Raw genomic sequence first — 18,613 nt, 5'->3', positions numbered from 1 at the left:
GCCCCATAGATCCAATTTCATGGCATTTGCTCCATTAACCCTCACCAAGACTTATTTTTGCAGGTAGAGCGTCAACCTCTTTCCGAGTAGGTGCCTACTAGCATTGGATGAAATAAAAAAGAACCATTTTTCCGTTCTTTTATTGGCACATATAGATTTCAAGGAAAGATCCTTCGGACACATAAGTCTGAGTTCTTGATTACACATCTTGGGTTGCACATTCTTATTTTGGTAAAGGGGTGGCAGTGTCAGGTAGGATCTTTGTTTCATTGCAGAGGTACACTAGTGAGACTCCCAATCTGGAACGTCTGATTGAATCACAGTGGTGGTCATATTGATGACATCAAGGGAAGATAGCTCACCATTGGTTGATAAGATGCTTTTTATGGTTCATGTGGAGTCAAATCACCTACCCAACAAAGAATGAACATCTAGTTCTTAGTTGATTTCCAATATGGTGAGAGAGAGCCATTGGACTGTACATAACCAGGATATAGATGGAGATAACAGAATGTAGGTAGATGTCAAGAGTATCTGTGGGATGATATGGCCTCCTCGATGATCACTTGGAGGGTGAAGATGTGGTCTAAGATGGATTAATTCCTCCTGAATTCTACCGGACCTGTGGTGCTCACCCTGCTTTGGCCATTGTATGATCACTCATGATAGTTTGATGGTTCTTTGGATCCAAGGGGTCTCCTGGCTTATGGATGGGGATGATGGTATGTGTGTCCAAGATGGGGGAATGCCCTCACAATGAGCCCTATTAAAGATGTGAGCTAGGACATCCATGTTGAGTTCCTCATGATTGTTAGCTCTACAATTATGCAGCTTCAATAGGGCTTTTGTGACAGTAGAGGTGGTGAAAGGTGGTAATTTCATGGTGTGGGATATGCGAGATGTCAGGCAGGGGCTGATCTGGGATATTATATAGCTTGTGGGCATATGCTTCCCACCTAGTGGGGTCATTGATGATGGGTGTAAGTGGCTTCTTTTCGTCAAGAGTATATCAAGTGTCGGAGCTATTTGCACTTAAAAACCCTGGTATGATTCGTCCTTGCGCTGAGCCAAGGATGCATGCTTTTTACTATGAGTAAAGCGCCTGAAGGATTTTTGCATCTCATGTACAGAGACTTGATCACACCTTTTCGTAGGAAATGAAGCTGCATCGCTTTGCACTCTATCATATTAGCCATTCTAAGGTTATGCGCCAACCATAGACAGTGGATAGGCAGCTAGCGGGTACAGACCCATGAAGGATGGAGACGAGCTGCGAAGTAAGGGTGATGAGAGATCAAGGTTGAATGTCAGGAAATTTAGATGAGTCTTATACATAGGATTTAGGTCGTAATGAAAGTGGATAGGCGGGCGGGGGGGGGAGCGGCGGCGTGGCATTTGTTTTGCTTACAAAGATTGCTGTTTAGTTAAATAAAAATATATTTTCATTTGCTAGGTTTGTGTATCTTCCAGCTTTTGGAAGGTATATACATTTTCTTTTTGGGGCAGTCATCATCCAAAGCAATGAGATTTTACTTCCTTTGCAGCTGCTGGTGCGGGTCTCACAGGCTCTAAAATGGCCAGAAGAACAGGGGGTGTTGAGGAATTTGGATTTGAAGGTCTTGGAGAAAATCATCAACAAGGGGTAAGCATATTTATTACCAGTTGCTATTAGGTAAAAGTGTCTATTGAGTCTAAGTTGAGCTTTCATTCTTACCTTTGCAGCTTGAATTCTCTATAAGATTTTTTTAAGTGTATGTGAGAGAGTGAAGGTTGGAGCATCTCTGTGTGAGCAACTCTATTTTGCAGCGTTTGGCAGTTGGAATTGTAGTCTCGGGCTTTTTAAATGATCCAGAAGATTTCACAAAACCATGGAAAGGATACGGCAGTGACTTGGAGATGTAAGTATGCTTTATATCAGAAAAATGCATGCCACCTTAATCCTTCCTCATCTCTCATGCAAAGGAATTGGATTTGTTACATGATGGCTGGTCATGCTGCCTGCTTGTCATGGTATGGGTGGTACTCTTGTGCTGAAAAAGTTTACATACAGAACTGTGGCTGAAAGGATTATATATTTGCCAAGGTATCCCTATGCAATCTCTTCCGTTACTGTAAGTGTATGCCTCTGTTCCTCACTGCCTGGACAGTCTGCAACTCAATTTGTGGCCTCTCCGAGTCTTTTCTCGGCTGCCTTTTGTTCTTGTGCCATCCTGTTGCCTATGTTGCGACCTTTCCCCTTCATTGCCTGCTGTTTAACCAAGGCTAAGAAGAGCCCTCTTTTAGGGGAAATCTCCATTTCACCTTACCTCTAAAATTAAGAATTTATTTATATGAGATTTGTTTGAAGGCAGTGTCCTTGGCCATTTAGTTGGAGAATTGGCATCATGAGTTGCTTGCTTGGCTGCCATGTCTAGCACGTGCAAGGTGCAGCAACGGTGGCATGGTTATTGATAGTTGTACAGGCCTTGTTACCTACTGAAAATAATTGTCGCCTTTACCTTATCTTTACCTATACTTTGTAGGTTATCCAAATTCTTTGCATCCTCATGGAAGGAATGCTCTTCATCACAAGTTTCCGTTGAATATTTGAAATGTACAGTCTGCTCAAAAGTGAGATGCGTTTTTGAGATGACCATTGATTAAGTTTGATGTTCTTGTATCAGGTATGCACTTAGATGGGAAACAAAAAACCTGATTGCCATCAGCACTGCCATACAAGACTGGCTCACTTCAAGTAAGTGTCTTGACCAGTTTGTGATATACGGAACCTGGTTGTGTGTGAGAAGTGATCAAAATTGAGCTTTTGAACCTAAGCAGTCAGATCTTGGATTTGTGTATTAGCATGATTGTAAGCCCATCACTGAACCACCAAGCTTTCTTTAGGTGAGATAGTTACACATCAATGTGATGCAGCTTTAGTGTCAATCTTTGAAGTTTTCTTTTCAAGTAAGGCTTCATAAGTGTCTTTTTCCTGTTCAGAACTATGAGGTCACAAAAGCACATGATAACCAGAAGAGACTGAATGTTTGACACCAAATATTTGCCAAACAATTGATTGTGAGGCAATAACATTCCTTGAGGTGGAGAAACAACACGGGAGCTGCAGTGGTGGCTTTACAAAATTAACAGTATTTATTCATATTTATTCAACAGCTTGGCCTGTTAAGATATGAGTATCAAGAAACGAAGTCTCACATCAAGTCTTAGCATGGAAACTTACTTATTCCCAAACCATAGAGCCGGTAAGCCTAGCTTGTGTTGGAGTGTTGGAGCTCATTGTTGGAAAAGCATTTGCTCAATGCTTCATGCTCGTGTTGTCACTGAGGGTGACGTATGTGCTCTATTTTGTAAGGCCCTCTACATGAGGAGTAGCCATTGTGATGAGCACCTGGGCACCCGATAGTTCCCAGTTTAGACATTGGATGGTGGCAAATGTGGCTAGATGGTTAGGAGACGGCTCATGTAGACTTGGCACTCTGTTAAGTAGGATGCATGCTTGTGTGAGCTATGTGACCGTAGTTGTGAGGGTTGGACAACAAATCGAGGACACTGTTCTTGGGTTGCAAGACTCGTTTGAGGGTCCATACGGTCTTAGATGGCCAGATACAACTACGAAGGGCTAGATACAAACTCGCCTCATATAAGGGCAGGAATCACAAGAGGAGACACTTCTTCTCTGGCTGGCCGCTTTGTGAGGAGAAGGCTGTCTCATACAGGGGAAAGGGGGGGAAACAACCACACGGGTGGGTGGTGATGCCAAGTGGGGTTGCCACCTCTATCTGTGAGGAATGGGCTAGGCCTCTAGAGCCTCAAGAAAGCTTCTTGCCGCTTGCGGTATTGCCGCTTCCGCATGCGGTCAAAACCTCCCTGTAGCTTCCCCCACTGATTGCAGAGGTGTGGATGATGTCGAGCCAAATGCTCCCGATGGACTCAATAGGCGGAGTATTGGTACCCTTCATGGCCTCGCTGCATCTAGCGCGCTAAATGTGCCAGGCTACGATGCTACTGCAAATCTCCCATCTCTGGCATGAGCCTGGTCGCCACTGGTCAGTAGGTGGGGCTGTGACTGGTACTGCGGAAATACGATGGAGAGAGACCTGAAGGGCTAGCCCTCCCCCATCCTCCTTAGAAGCCCTAACCACTTCAGCGTTCGTGGCCCAAGCGATAGTGGCCCATGTAATGATCCGGGTCGCGGCCTTGTCTTTTAAAGAGGACTGTGTGCGTATCTGTTTTCTAAAGCTAAAGTTAAGAAAGGCATTTCAATTATGGGTGGGTGAGTACTTGTTTGGATCTACCGATTCCAGTGGCAGGGTGGTGGCTAACCCATGGGCCGGATGGGGTTAGGCTGGAATCAGTGGAGTTTTAATAATCAAACTGAAAAATCTTAGAATTACGCTAGGATTCGAGTAGCTAGTTAATTCCCTGATAAATTTCTCAATTGAGTGGATCAACGGCTGTGCCTGATCTTGATTAGGAAAAAAGCATTGAAATCACTCAGATGATCAAATTATATCAGTGATAGTTTCCTTCTATCTAATTTATTCAGGTGAAGGATAGTTTAAAATTGATCTCGTTAGAAAAATTCGTTAAGAAAAATCAAAAAGGTGGAATCGTCTCTGCTTTCCGGGCATGGAAAATTTTCTCGGTTTTGGTTTTCGGAGTGACCACCAGCCTAGTCTCGTGCTCGGACATTCGTGGGCGAGGCCCCGAGTGCCACATCGCGGGCAAACTGTTGGTCGATCTCCAACTGCTACCCAAGTAGCGACCGCCAAGCTCTTGTATGAAACAGTGCACAGAGCGGAAGCGGAGTGGCACTAGAATGTGCTGAACAGAGAGTGCAAGAGAGAGAGAGATATGGAGAAAACTATGCCGAATATACTGAAGCAAAACAGTCCCAAGCAAGAGACACAGATAGTCTCATAAGTGAGGGAGCAAAATATGCACAAGACTGAATGAGAAAAGAAGGCCAGCACCCAGAGCATGAAACACAGGGTTCTTGGCGATGGCGATGCAACTCTGATTGTCACACCAAAGAAGAGTAGATCCGTCAGGAGGACAGCTGAGCTCCTCCAATAATCTCCGCAAGCATATCGCCTCACATGCAGCATAACAAACTGCACGGTACTCCGCCTGGGTAGAGGAAAGCGCCACAGTAGGCTGCTTTTTACTGCTCCAAGAAATGGCTCCAGACCCAAGTGAAAAAACACAACCAGTGGTCGAACACCGTGTATCTGGATCTCCAGCCCAGTCAGAGTCAGACCATCCAACAAGAGTGCGTCCTTGGCCATAAAAGATGCCAAAATCCAGAGTGCCACGCAAGTACCGAAGAACTCTGAGAGCACACCGCCGATGCTGCTGACGGGGTTTGGATGAGAAGGAACTCAATAAACTGACTGCGAAGCATATGTCCAATTGGGAGTAGGTCAACCATACCAAACAACTGACGAGAACCCGATACTGTCCATGATCAGTCCGTGGAGAAGCATCAAGTGAAGAAAGTTTCTCACCAATATCCATAGGAGAAGATACTGGTTTGCACCTAGTCATCTGAAATCTGTCGAGAATCTCCCGAGTGTACTTCTGCTGAGAGAAGAAAATGCCCTTTGAGGTTTGCCAAATCTTAAAGCCAAGAAAATAATGCAAGAGGCCAAGATCCGTCATCTCAAACTCTGTCTCCAAAGCATCCATAACAGAACGGATCCGCACAGAATAAGAACCTGTAAAGATGAGGTCATCAACATAGACCACAATGATAACAATCAACCCCCTCTCAAGGAGGATATAAATTCGAATCTGCATGAGAATGGCGCAGGCCGAGCTTCTGAAAGAACTCATCAATCCGTTGGTACCAAGCCCGCGGAGCCTGCTTTAGACCATATAAAGCCTTCTTCAGCCGGTACACATGATCCTGGCGGCTGATCAATATAAACCTCCTGTGTTAGCTCTCCATTCAGGAAAGCCGACTTGATTCCATCTGGAAAACGGGCCATCTATGATGTCCTGCAAGTGCAAGAATGGTGCGAATGGTAGTCATCCGGGCCATCGGAGCGAAGGTCTCATCGAAGTCGACACCAGGGCGCTGAGCATAACCCTTGGCAATCAACCTCGTCTTGCGCTTGTCCAAGCTGCCATCAGCTCGGAACTTTGATTTGAAAATCCAACGCACACCAATCACCTTTCGTTGCAGAGGCCAAGGCACCAAAATCCAAGTGCCATTCTGTTCGATAGCATCCAGCTTTGCCTGCATAGCATGATGCCAAGGCTCATGTGAAAGAGCCTCGTCTACAGACGTGGGATCAGAAGGACCATTAATAATTGTAGACATAAGAGCATAATTAACAAACATGTTACCCTCATGAATTTGTTTCCCTGTAACTATGGAAGAACGCCGAAGAGAACCAAGCGGAGGAGCAGAAGGAAGCTCATGTAACCCAGAGTCCCAAACTGTCTGATAATACCAATCAGGTACAGATCTGCTCGAACTCGTCGGAGGAGGAGCAGGGTCATCATCATCTGACTGAGTATCCTCAGCTGGAGGTGTTACAGAAATAGCGGGAGCAAGAGGAGGAGGAGGAGGAGGAGGTGCAGGAAGAAGAATCTCACCACTCCCCTCTGAAGATGTAGGAGTCTCGTCGAACACCACATCACGGCTCACAACAACTTTACCGGCCTGAGGATCATAAAGACGATATGCCTTGGACACAGTGCTGTATCCGAGAAAAGTCATGCGTTGAGACTTCGAGTCCAACTTGGAGCGGTGCTCCTTAGGCACATGAACATATGCCGTACACCCAAATATCCGGGAATGAACAACGGAGGGCTTCTCACCATGGAAAGCCTCATATGGAGTTTTGTCGGGAAGAGCAGCAGTAGGAGACCGATTCTGAATGTAGACAGCAGTGGAAGCCGCTTCAGCCCAGAAACGTCAAGGTAATGAAGAATGCTCAAGCATAGCACGGGTCATCTCCATAATGGTCCTGTTCTTCCTCTCGGCAACTCCATTTTGTGATGGAGTATATGATGTAGTAAGCTGTCTCCGAATGCCATGTGTCTTGCAATATTGTTGAAACTCCTGGGATGTGAACTCACCCCCTCCATCGGTCTTGAGAGCCTTGATCGAGTGGCCGGTCTCTTTTTCCACCTTAGCTTTCCAATCACAGAAGTGATGAAAAGTCTCATCCTTTGTCTTCAGAAAGAAAACCCAAATATATCTGGTAAAATCATCCACCATCACGAGCATGTACAACGGTACTCAGGACCACATAAGTCTTGCATGAATGAGAGCAAGTGATGTCGAAGATCTGTGTGTCGCCTCCTTCGGAAAGGCAACTCGGTGTTGCTTTCCTTGTAAGCAAGAGGAACAAGCAGAAGACGGAGCCTTGATGGTCGGTAATCCTTGAACCAACCCATCCTTCGAGGCTCGCTGCAGAAGCTGATAGCTCAAATGGCCAAACCGAGCATGCCAAAGAGCAGAAGAAGCACCAGAAGAAAGCAAAGCGGTCAACTTGTAGAGACCACTATCTTGGACTCCCAGAGCCAAGATGCTACCAGTCGCCTTATCACGAATGGTAATCTCATAACGAGAAAAGATTACCTCCGCACCCTCAGCTGTAAGAGCACTCACTGAAAAAAGGTTAAAAGCCAAATCTGGAATATACAGAACGTCAGAGAAGTACCTCTTGTCCTCGTCAAAATGGAAGATGGGAATAGTGCCATGACCATGCACTGGCACAGAAGAAGAATCACCTAGAGTGATCTCGCCTGATCTGGCAGTGAAGTCCTCGAACCAATCTCGATGGGGTGTCATATGAGCAGTAGCACCGCTATCAACAATCCAAGACCGTGATTGAGAAGTCACAAGAGCAAGTATACGCTGAGTATCTGCTAAGAGAAGAATGCCATCATCCTTCTTGGGTTGAGACACCGCCGTTGAGGAAGAGTTCTTTGCTGCTTCATCACGCTTCTTCTTGTGACATTGGGGTGACTTGTGACCCTTCTTGCCACAATAATGACATTCAATGTCCTTATTCTTTGAAGATTTGTTGTCTTTATCCTTGTCGGAATCCTTGGAGTTCTTGTCAGAACCCCCTTTTCCTTTCTTTTGTTGAGTCTTCCCTTTATCTTGTGCTGCCAAAGCTCCATCAGGGCCACCGGAGGTGCCAGTCCGCTCCTCAAAGCGAGACTCAATCTGCAGAACGGAGGGGAGAACTTCCTTCCAAGTAACTGGAACAGGACGAGGAGAAGAAACCAGAGATTGAAAGTATGCATCAAACCTCTCTGGAAGTTTGGAGAGCAGCCGAATAGCCATATCCTCTGTGGAGATGTCCTTGCCACAAACAGCAAGCTCGTCCCGGAGATCTTTCATCTTCGAGATGAAAGCAGATAAAGATGGAAACACGGAAACTGATAAGTTCATAAGTTGCTTTTCCAACGCCAAAATCCGACCCGGAGAAAGCCTTCCAAACTTCATGTGCAGCATCTGCTGTACGCACATGAGAGAGAACAACATCTTGACAGTTCAACATCACGAAGGAGAAAACGCGTCGATCATTCGACTGCCAAATATCAATCTGTGCTTGAGTCGCACCACCGGAAGCAAGGGTGGGAGGGGTGGAATTGGTTGGTGTTACAAGCCAATCCCAGAGATCCACGCCACGCAAGGCCGATTTCACCTTCACCTTCCATAGGGTGTAGTTGGAAACTTGGCAGACTCAGCAAACATATGAAGAGAAGTCGGTGCAGCCATCACAAAAGCTTGGGCTCAATCTCAAAAAATGCACAAAACTCTGAAGAAGAAGTGTCCTCCACAGGTACCAAGAGTGCCACCAAAGCCTGCAACACCACAAGCCCCCTCTGCAAAGGGAAAGGGCCACTGGAGAGGAAAACGCAGGAAAGAAAGGCTGCTGTCCTGTAGAAAACAGGCCGCCTATTGTCCAATCTCCAAGTGGGAAAGAAAACACTGGTCAACAAGTACGTGATGGCTGAATTGATGAAGCCAATCTGAAGGAAAAGCGACCAGCAGGGTGCTGTCCAGAAAACGCAGCAGCAAAGGCTATGGATCTAGAAGAAAAAACGAAAAGGAGAAGGTGCTGAAAACAGGGCTGAATCTGGGGCAGCAAAGAGGTTGCTAAACCGGGAGCGATGATACCATGAAAGAGTGCAGAGAGCGGAAGCAGAGTGGCAGTAGAATGTGCTGAACAGAGTGCAAGAGAGAGAGAGAGATATGGAGAAAACTATGCTGAATATACTGAAGCAAAAGAGTCCCAAGCAAGAGACACAGATAGTCTCATAAGTGAGGGAGCAAAATATGTACAAGACTGAATGAGAAAAGAGAGGCCAGCACCCACTATTTGTAGTAAGGGAATGTTGGCCGACTGGAGCTGATAAACAGGCCGACTGGAGCTAATGGACATGGCCGACTGGTAAATGCCAGAAAAGTTGGGAAAGATCCCAGAAAAATAGTAAAAAAGGGGTGGCCAGCTCACAAGCAAGGGCCATGCAAAAGGGGACCAAATGGGCACCATAAAAGAGCAGAATCTGGGGATGAATGTGCTAACATTGTATGCGGTCAACCAAAGAAAGAGGGTGATCTTTCTAGGCCAAAAACTGTCCCAAAGCCTCTTCCAGAAATTTGAAAGGAAACCCTATGAGAGGCCTTGTGATTGCCAATGTGCTGCAGTTGTCGGGGTGCCATTAATCTGTGGCATCTAGATCCTGCGGCCTAGCTGCGTTGTGTATGCAAGGAAGGGGGCATCTAGAGTCTCCTCCCGATCCGTGAGGTCATGCCAAGTCCACTCTCTTGGGTCCCATTGTTGGCGCGTGAGAGGTCAGCACTCCCATATCCATAGCTGCCAAAATATCTCCCTGGCCACCTTGGTCGGTGGTGGGTCTATGTGCCACTTGCGTGCCCGAAAACCGATCACCCTCACCCTCTGCAAGGTGTAGCCATTGAAATCCCCTAAGGGAAGCTTGGATCTCTCTAGTCTGCCATGGGATCCAATAGAAAAAGTGAGCAGACCACTACCCTCATCTGCTCCATGGACCGCCACGAGAATGTCAGGTTTGGTAAACACACCTAGCCACACTGGGGGAGTCGGGTCAGGGATAGGGGTCAGCCACTCTTGAGGGATAGTTGAGTCGATGTCAATGCTGAGCCTAGGTCTACCCCGGACCCTTGCCAGGGGGTAACTTCCTATGTGGGATCTAATCTCCAAGGGACCCGGCTGGTCCTATGCTCAAGGCACCCCATGATACATGAGGTCGGGCCCCTAACATGTTGCCACTGGGTAAACGGATCAGCGGGTTCCAGACCAAAGGCTACCGAAGCTGCTCCTCTAAGGCTGCCGGAGCTATCTGCCAAGGTTGAAGTAAGCTGGCTGCAAATATGTCTTCAAAAGCTGGGCTAAAACCATGGGCCTGCATCTCTGTGAAAATCTAGCTAGTACTCTGCGGCCAGGGGCCCCCTAGACTCGGGGTGCGGGCTGAAATTTGGGCCAAGAGAAAATCCTTCCAGGTCTCACCATTGGGAAGAGTCCTCTAACGATCAGCTTGTCCAACAGGGCACGGCTCTGAATAGCGGGGTCAATGAGGCCTAGTCCCTCCTATTATGTGGCTGAATGATCACTCTCCATGCCACCTTGGCCCTGGTTGGCCTCCCATTAGTGCCGGTCTATTGGAAGCTGTTGTACCTGGCCAATACATGCCCGAGAGAAGGCCTAGCACAAAGTGATCTACCACATGGTAGCAAGAAGAACGTGGTTCGCCACCACCACTCTACCTGCTAGGGAGAGCCTTATAGAACTCTAGTATAAAAGTTTCTTCCGAATACTCGTAAGAAGAGGGGCGAGCTGCTGCTCAAGAGAGATGTCAATGCCAACCTGGCAACGAAGATAGCGAGTTGGAGTGCCCCTCGGGATCCATTGTAAAGCCTCAACGGGGCGCCAAGTCAGGGAGGGTGCAGAGCCTACCCAAAAACCACACGACTTGTGCCAATTAATCTGTGCTCCTGATGCGCGACAAAAAACCTCGATCGCCTATGCGAATGTATGGAGATTCCCCACATCTCCGGAAAGGAAAGCTGTTGTGTCATCTGCAAACTTTGAGTCAAGAAGCTCCTTGTGTGTGCGAAGGGGGAGACACAATCCTTGAAGTCCGGTCTCCTGGGCTGAAAGAAATTTGCTCATGGCCTCAATGACGAATAAGAAGAGGTAAGGTGCCAAAGGACAGCCCTGCCGAACCGAGCGGGAAAGGGGAAACCTGTCACCATGGGCTCCTTGAATGAGAACCTGGCTGTGCGAGGTTGAATAAAGTCCTGAGACTCCACGAATTCACTCCACGGGGGGGAATACCATCGTTTCATCGTGCCCTCTAGAAAGCTCCAATCCACCCTATCATAAGCCTTCTCAAAGTCTAGGAATAGCACTCTAAGGTCCTGCTACTGCATCCTAGCCGAAGCCGTCACCTCCCAGAAGGTGAAAATGTTGTCCAGAATGCTCCAATCCTGAACAAAGCCGGTCTGAGTGTCATGAATCAATAGCTCCATCCTGACCACGGAGCCTCTGCGAATACCATCTCTCCTCTTGTGGGGGCCGGCTATCTCAAAGAAATCCCCTGTGACTCTGTCACCGGATCGAGTCCAGAATGAAGCTCTGGCGTGGTATTTGTACTCCACCCTCCTCTCCTCAATGGATCTAATCTCCGTACGGGCAGCAGCTTGTTGTCTCTCGATCCATAGGCTATCTGGGGAATGCTCCTGAAGCCGCTGTAAAGAGGCTAGACTCCTCCTCAGACTCCACTCCTACTCCCTAAAGCCCTCCAATATGCTTTGGGCTGCCTCTTGCAAGAAACCGCTGATGTCCCCTAGGCCAGCATCCAATGTGCACGCAGCAGAGCCTGCGGTAAAGTCCAGTTCCGCCCAAATCTGCTCTATCTTGCTGCGGATCTCGGGGTCCGAATGAGGCTGTCCGGAATCCTAGAGCTCGCATGCCTGTCATGCCTCTAGGGTCCTCTAGGGATAGAATAACCGGGGCGTGATTTGAAAAAGTAGTGCCTGCCAAGATACCAATCATGCCCCCACGACTGCAAGCCCACTCATCAACGTAAAACCTGTCAAGTCTAGAGAGGTTGGGGCCGGTTCTCCTCCTATCCGATCGCGAGAAGCTAAGTTTCGCGAGGCTGCACCCAAACTCTGGAAGATGCCAAGGGTCTTGTCCCCTAAGTACCAGTATCATCTCCTCCTAGGCCGTGCCTTCTCCAAGTCTGTCCTCTACTGCCTCTATCATGTTGAAGTCACCACCCATGCACCAAAAAGTCAGCTTGGGGAAGGGCCTGCTGGACTGTGCTCCAAAAGAGGGCTCTACTTGCACTGGCGTTCGGGGCATAAACATTGAGGAAGCCAACGCTATCCTCTCCAATCAAAATGGTAACCCACTGTGCTCACCTTGGGACTATTACTCCCGAGTGTGTTTCATTGTCGGCAAAAGCTGCTCATTGAAAAAAATACAAACTCCTCCTTGTGTCCTCGAAGGGCCGAAGGATGAAGACCAGAAAGTATGGCTCTTGCCTGGTAAAATCTTCCTGCATCGGTGGGTGTGCCCCTCAGAGAGGTGATGCTCTTGGAGGAAAAGAATGTTGATGATAGGTCCCCCCACTATGGCTCTCTGAAGCTCTCCTTTGAGGACACCTTGTCTCTCTGAAAGCATTGAGGCCCCCCTAAACCCTGTATGTTCCACAAGACTATCTGCATATCAATCTCTGTGCGAGGTGGAATTCCCCTCCACTCGAAGAGTCTTGGGCGAGGGTTTAGACGGGGAATAATCACAATCCATCCTGGGGCGAAGGCACGCCAAGTGGCGCGGATCATGCCCTCCATGTAACGCCACTCTGTCCAAGCGTGAGAGTGCGCGTACTCTAGACTCCATCGATCACAATGGAGGTACCTGTAAGAAGGGGGGAGAGGTATTGTGACATAAGTATGCATGAACACAAAAAGCAGCACCTCCAGGCTGGAGGCCACCATCTCCCCATCTTGGTCTATGTGGCCTAAGCCTCCAAGCTCCATCCTAGCCAATGGCCAAAGATGGGTGAGTACATCAGTGATGCGAAGGTCGTGAAGATGATGGGAGAGTTCATCCACCTGACCCTGGATGGGAGAGTTCATCCACCTGACCCTGGATGGCGGCAGTAGCCGACTGTGAATCCCACTCCGTCCTCGGGGCTGCACTCAAAGGGAAAGAGAAGATCATTGCGCCATTCTCTGGTGTAGAGGGTCTGGAGTGGTGAAAAACCACACATACCCGAATAGGTGCTACTGTCTCCCCAAACATATTTGTCGCTTCCGCCCAAAGACATTGGAAGAAACTATAATCCACAGGTTGCCCCAAGATCCTAGGGGGCCCACCTGGGGACTCTGGTGGGAGAGCCCCTGCCGGAGAGGCGGTAATGGTCATCTCCACCGGCTCAGGGAAGCGGTGAATCAAGTAGCGGACAAAACTTGCCGGCTACCTCCGCTCCGGGTTGAGGGTTGCTGGGGGTCGATAGGAGTGCTTTGGAGAGGCGGAAGAGGGGGGGGGGCGCTGCTCTGATGCGGAGGATGGGGCTGAAGGAAATGTTTCGGGTAAAGACGAGGGCGAGGATGGAGGAGGGGGGGGGTTGAGAGGCCGGAGAGTGGTGCTACTGGGAGGGATCCATCGGGGAGGAAGGTTGCTAGGAGAGGCTCATTGGGGGCACACTGGTGTCTACCGGCCTCACTGGGCACTGAGAATGTGGGGAGGGATCTCGATGGGGAATCGACTGCCAAAACAAAGGGGCCAGAGGGGCCCGCTCAGCGATTGGAGGGCGCCCGTCGCCAACGGGTGGGTGTTGCGATAAATGCTCATAACGGTTCTTTGACAGAATCGAATCCTCGTGGGCTTTGCCAGCTTGGCGCGCACGGTGATGACGCTTTTCCTTGGTGGTCGGTTGACGGCTCGAGCGTGGGCCAACCGTCCGCCACTCTCCGGTAGCTGTGTCGTCCGCGATCGGGACGTGGTGCTCCGTTGCCTGAGAACCAGCCTCTCTCTTTACCCCCTGGTGAGGATTTGGACGGGATACAAGGGGGGGAACCACTGGAGGTGGTCTCCTGGATTGATGCCGAGGACAAGCTCTGGCTAGATGGCCCATTTGCCTGCAAACGAAACATTGGCTTGGAAGGCCTGAATACTCCACTCACTGAAGGATGGGGTCTCCCCGGAGGCATGGGATAGATATAACATGTGGCATTGAATCCGGCGAGGCAACAAAGATGCGGAGGGATGGAATCCCAACTGCTCGCGCGAGGGCTGATGTAGCAATGGGGGGGGGGATTCCATCACTCTCTTGATGGCACCACCAATCACCGGGAGAGGAGGAAGGTATTTCTTCCTTAAGGCCTGGAAGCAAACTGTCACTGGGAATCCGAACATGCCAGCAAGTGGATCAGATGCGGGGTTGAAACCGTGCTGCCACCTTGCAAAGAAGGCCTGTGCTGTACGCAATGCAAGGGGCTCAGCTGCATGACTCGGTCTAATGCCGCTGGCGAGTCGAACTCCACTTGGTAGTAGCCACACCCCAGAGGGTGAATGTTTGTGATCTTTGCAGGCTCACCAATGAGGCTTGCCTGTAAGAGATCTCTGAGTTGTCCGCACGCAAGGCGGCTACCAACAATTTTGCAAACCAGGGTGGAGGCCTCTAATACTGCAACAGTCGTGGTGAGGATCTGAAGGTCCGCTTCGGAAAAAGATAAGCAAGCAACGGCGGCCTCAATCGGGGTTGACAGAGCGGCTGCCATGGAGTCCTCCCGAGGGAAAAGACTAGAAAATGCCGAAGCTTGCCGAATGAAAATGCCCCGAATCTTGAATGAACTCTTGCGAGAAGAGGGAGGAGAGGAGAAAAGGGAAAGCATGCACAGAGGAGGGAGGTGGGGAACCAGGAAGAAAAGAAGGGGGGGGGGGCTGCGTCTCTCCCAAAGACTATGTACACGATGATATATTGGGTCAGAGTGATGAGTTTGCAAAAGTCATCCTCACCGAAGGATGTTGCATTAGAGCAGAATGACTATGTTGAGTCCTCCTTGCTTTAGATGGATAATATGCAGGCTGTACTTGGTATGGATGCACATGGCATGCTGCCATCTTATGTGGCCTTGCAAGATGTAGAACAGGATATATGCCACGATGCCTTGCAAGGTGCCTATGCATTGCGCATGTATTCAGAGACGTGCAGAGTCCAGGAGAAAGTGAACATGTTGACATTGGACTTTGCTCCAAGGATCATCCCCCTCCTCCAGCATTATTGGAGGTGGGTTTAGACTCCGGCCAAGCGGTTGCTTAGGTCCGGAATCAAAACCACTTCTTTACCATGAGGATTATCTCATGGAATGTGCAAGGTTTAGGGAGGCTTCCCACCCACAGTAGGACGCGCCTTGTTAAGGATCAGCTGCACCCTGCCATTACAGGTGGATCTATGGATGTGTTGCTCGTGTAGAAGCACAAATTGGATATGCTTCAGTGTGGTAAAACTTGGAAGATCCTTTCTGGACACACTTTTTTGGTCCTATGCACAGGGCACCAAAGGTGGGGTATGCATCTTAGTGTGAGCATCACTTTTTCCTCATGTTATTAGCCATGATCACACTTGCTAGAGTACAATGGATTATGGTTATGCAGGAGGCTTGCTAGAGTACAGTGGATTATGGTTATGCAGGAGGGACAGAAGCTGGGTATCTTGAATATCTATGCACCTAATGTGTGAGGAGCGAGGGTGGCCCATTGGGGCACCATCATAGAACTGTTGCCCCAGGTTGATCATTGAATTGTTGGAGGAGACTTCAACGTGGTTGAGCAACCCTCTAACAAAAAGGGTGGCCGTGAGGGTAGAACACACCCTTTAGAGAGAGCCTCTTGGGAGAGATTCATACTCTTCTTCTATGGCAGGGATTGTTATACAGAGGATGATTTCCAGAGGAGGCCCTCTTGCATAACTGTAGAAGCGGGGATGGATGCATCTTTGCATGGTTGGATAGATTTTATGTGGATGATTGGGGCGTGAATATAGGAGGTTCTATTGCCATCTTGCCCGGTACTACCAAATCATATAACTGAACTTGGGAGATAGAAGGGTGTACCTTGTGTTCGCATTGCAAACTCTTTCTATCAGGATGCAATGGAGGGTAGAGAGATTTGGAGGCTTTGTGATGATCTTGACCTCTGGGATTACCTTGGCCTTGGAGAGGACTATCCAGCACACTCTCGCTATGTTGCTTTGGCCAAGAAAGAAGAGGCTCTGGACAAGGACTGAGCTATCAATAATCAGACACATGTTGGCTGTGCTTCAGAGGGAATAGGAGTAGTATCCTAAGTCCCTTTGGATCCCAGATCTCTTGTCCATTGTTAGAGCTGAGTTACAGATGACCATGAATAGGCTGACTGAGTTTGCATTTCATGCTACTCAGGGATTTTGGACACAGATGGGTGGTAGATGCAACAAACCGTTTTTCTGAGCGCATGGACCTATGCATAGTAGGGATAGTTTGAGATGCTTGCAGGATTCTCAGGGATAATTTCACACTCATCTAAATAAGGTGAGGAGTATTGCTTCATATTTTTATCAGACTTTGCTCTCCGTGAGGCCCACTCTTTGGATAGAGATGTTGCACAACAGAAGGTCTGGGAGCGCATGGCCAAGCATATTACAGATGATATGTGTGCCTCTTTTGATGCCCCCTTTTTGAAGGATGAGCTGAGACATGCTTTGCAGGCCCTCTCGAAAGGCAAATGCCTTGGGGATGATGTTATCTCTCCATCCTTCTTTATGCAGTATAGGCAGCCAGGCCATGGGCAGCCTGGACAGCAACCAGAGCAAGGCTGCCAAGAGCAAGACTAAGGCGACAAGAGGCAAAGTAGATAACTATGAGTCGTTTTGTGGTGTTTGTGGAACAACCTCATTAGGTGGAGGAGAAGGCTCCATCCACACTATCTTTCAACGAAGCAGTAGCCCCGCAGACACAACCACTAGTGACAGTACCAACTCCACAAGAGGTGGATTTATTAGATGATGAGGAAGAGAAGCCTGCAACACCACAGAAGGGGCCATATCCTAAATGGGTGAAGTAGCTTTTGGATGGGAAAGCTTTGCCGCAATCACGGAAGAGCCAATAGTTGTTCATAGATCCAAGAGAATAGAGGAGCATAAGAGGGCCTCCACTCACATTGTCAATATGGCCTTGATGGTTGAGATAATGGAAGTGCAGGAGCTAGCTAGTCTGGAGGAAGCATAAGAAGATCTGAATTCGAGGGGAGCCATGCAGTTAGAGAGCAGACTCAATCCTGAGAAATAACACTTGGGATCTTATGGATTGTCCAGCAAAACAGAAGGTTTGGAAGGCTAAGTATAATTCTGATGGTACATTGAATAAGTACAAGGCAAGGCTCGTGTGTGGCAAAGGGTTTGCACAAGTTGAACGGTTTGACTTTAAGGAGACAGTTGCTCCCACGACTCAATTGATCACTATTCCTACAATACTAGCCTTAGCTGCTCATGGTAAGTGGCCGGTAATGCAAATGGATGTGAAAATAGCAACCCTTGTAGAGATGCAGGATCGGATGTGAGGTATGATGGACTGCTTGATTGAGAGAGTGATCATGGACATTGCTTGGGCATCATGAGAATCCCACTTACGTCGTTCTTTAGTAGGAGGAGGAGGACCCTCTGGAATTTGAGCAACCACCCGAGCAATTGTACTGGTCCCGCCTGTTGTGGATACTACTGCCGAGGAAGGACGGGGTTCATCCCCAGTGACAATCTTCCATAACCCCTTGGCTATTAATAAGCTTTTCATCATAAAGCTCCACTGTGAATAATAAGATCTGTCAATTCTATCCTCAATGGCCATATATCTAAAAATATCAATGCTCGGTATACTATCACTATGAGATGAAGGGGAGGTTCCACTGCCTCTTCAGAGACGGATTTGGACCACTTTTGAGGATCATGGATTTCCCAGACTAGAGATGCCTTGGGCTCTTTCTTTTGGAGCTCGACAGACACAGGGAGTCCTTATTGTGGCCCAGACCAGACGTACCCACTTCAGGACTAGCACAGAAAGCTGACACTGGCTTCTTCCAGACTAGAGCTCCAAGAGCAAATCCACCCACTACACTCGATCTCCAGGTTGATGCAGGAGCCCGAGACTAGATAGAGCCATCGAGCTATGCAGAGCCCGACGCCCCCGACACCGTGGTCCCTGCTTATGCTTGCGTCACCACAGGAGGATCAGAGTCATCATTTCCCACTACCGTAGGACTTTCTCCCATTGGCTCAGCTTTACTACATTGGTTACTATGATGCAGCGCCCTATGCGGGATATTTTAGGGATCAGCTTTGGCATTTCAGCTCTTGTTCCTTTCTTTTATTTTTAGTACCCATGGTGATGTATTCCATGATCATGATGTTTTGGTCTAATAGGTCATTTTGGCCTTTTGTAGATGTTAATATAACTTTCTTTCTTTCTTTCTTTCTTTCTTTCTGTGCCATCTCTTCTCACAATGGTGGATTTCTCAAAGCAAACTATGTGCACTCAAAACAAGAAAGCCTCCCC

The 18,613-nt window shown here is 48.4% G+C and overlaps 1 protein-coding gene across 4 annotated transcripts in view; it reads left to right on the top strand.

Moving 5' to 3' along the window:
* LOC147642081 (transmembrane and coiled-coil domain-containing protein STS1-like) overlaps window positions 1-18,613 on the top strand; it is a 77,309-nt gene that overhangs the window by 21,985 nt on the left and 36,711 nt on the right. For all 4 annotated transcript variants that reach the window (XM_086802701.1, XM_086802685.1, XM_086802709.1 and 1 more), the window contains exons 7-9: window positions 1,545-1,642; window positions 1,807-1,898; window positions 2,664-2,734. In XM_086802701.1, the coding sequence (XP_086658827.1) occupies window positions 1,545-1,642; window positions 1,807-1,898; window positions 2,664-2,734 (261 nt within the window). The remainder of the gene's footprint in view (window positions 1-1,544; window positions 1,643-1,806; window positions 1,899-2,663; window positions 2,735-18,613) is intronic.

The sequence above is a fragment of the Cibotium barometz genome, chromosome 1, assembly GCF_041138505.1.
Source record: "Cibotium barometz isolate CiBa-2024 chromosome 1, ASM4113850v1, whole genome shotgun sequence".
NCBI lineage: Eukaryota > Viridiplantae > Streptophyta > Polypodiopsida > Cyatheales > Cibotiaceae > Cibotium > Cibotium barometz.
The sequence above is the reverse complement of the archived record's forward strand: the minus strand, read 5'-3'. Positions and strand labels throughout refer to the sequence as shown.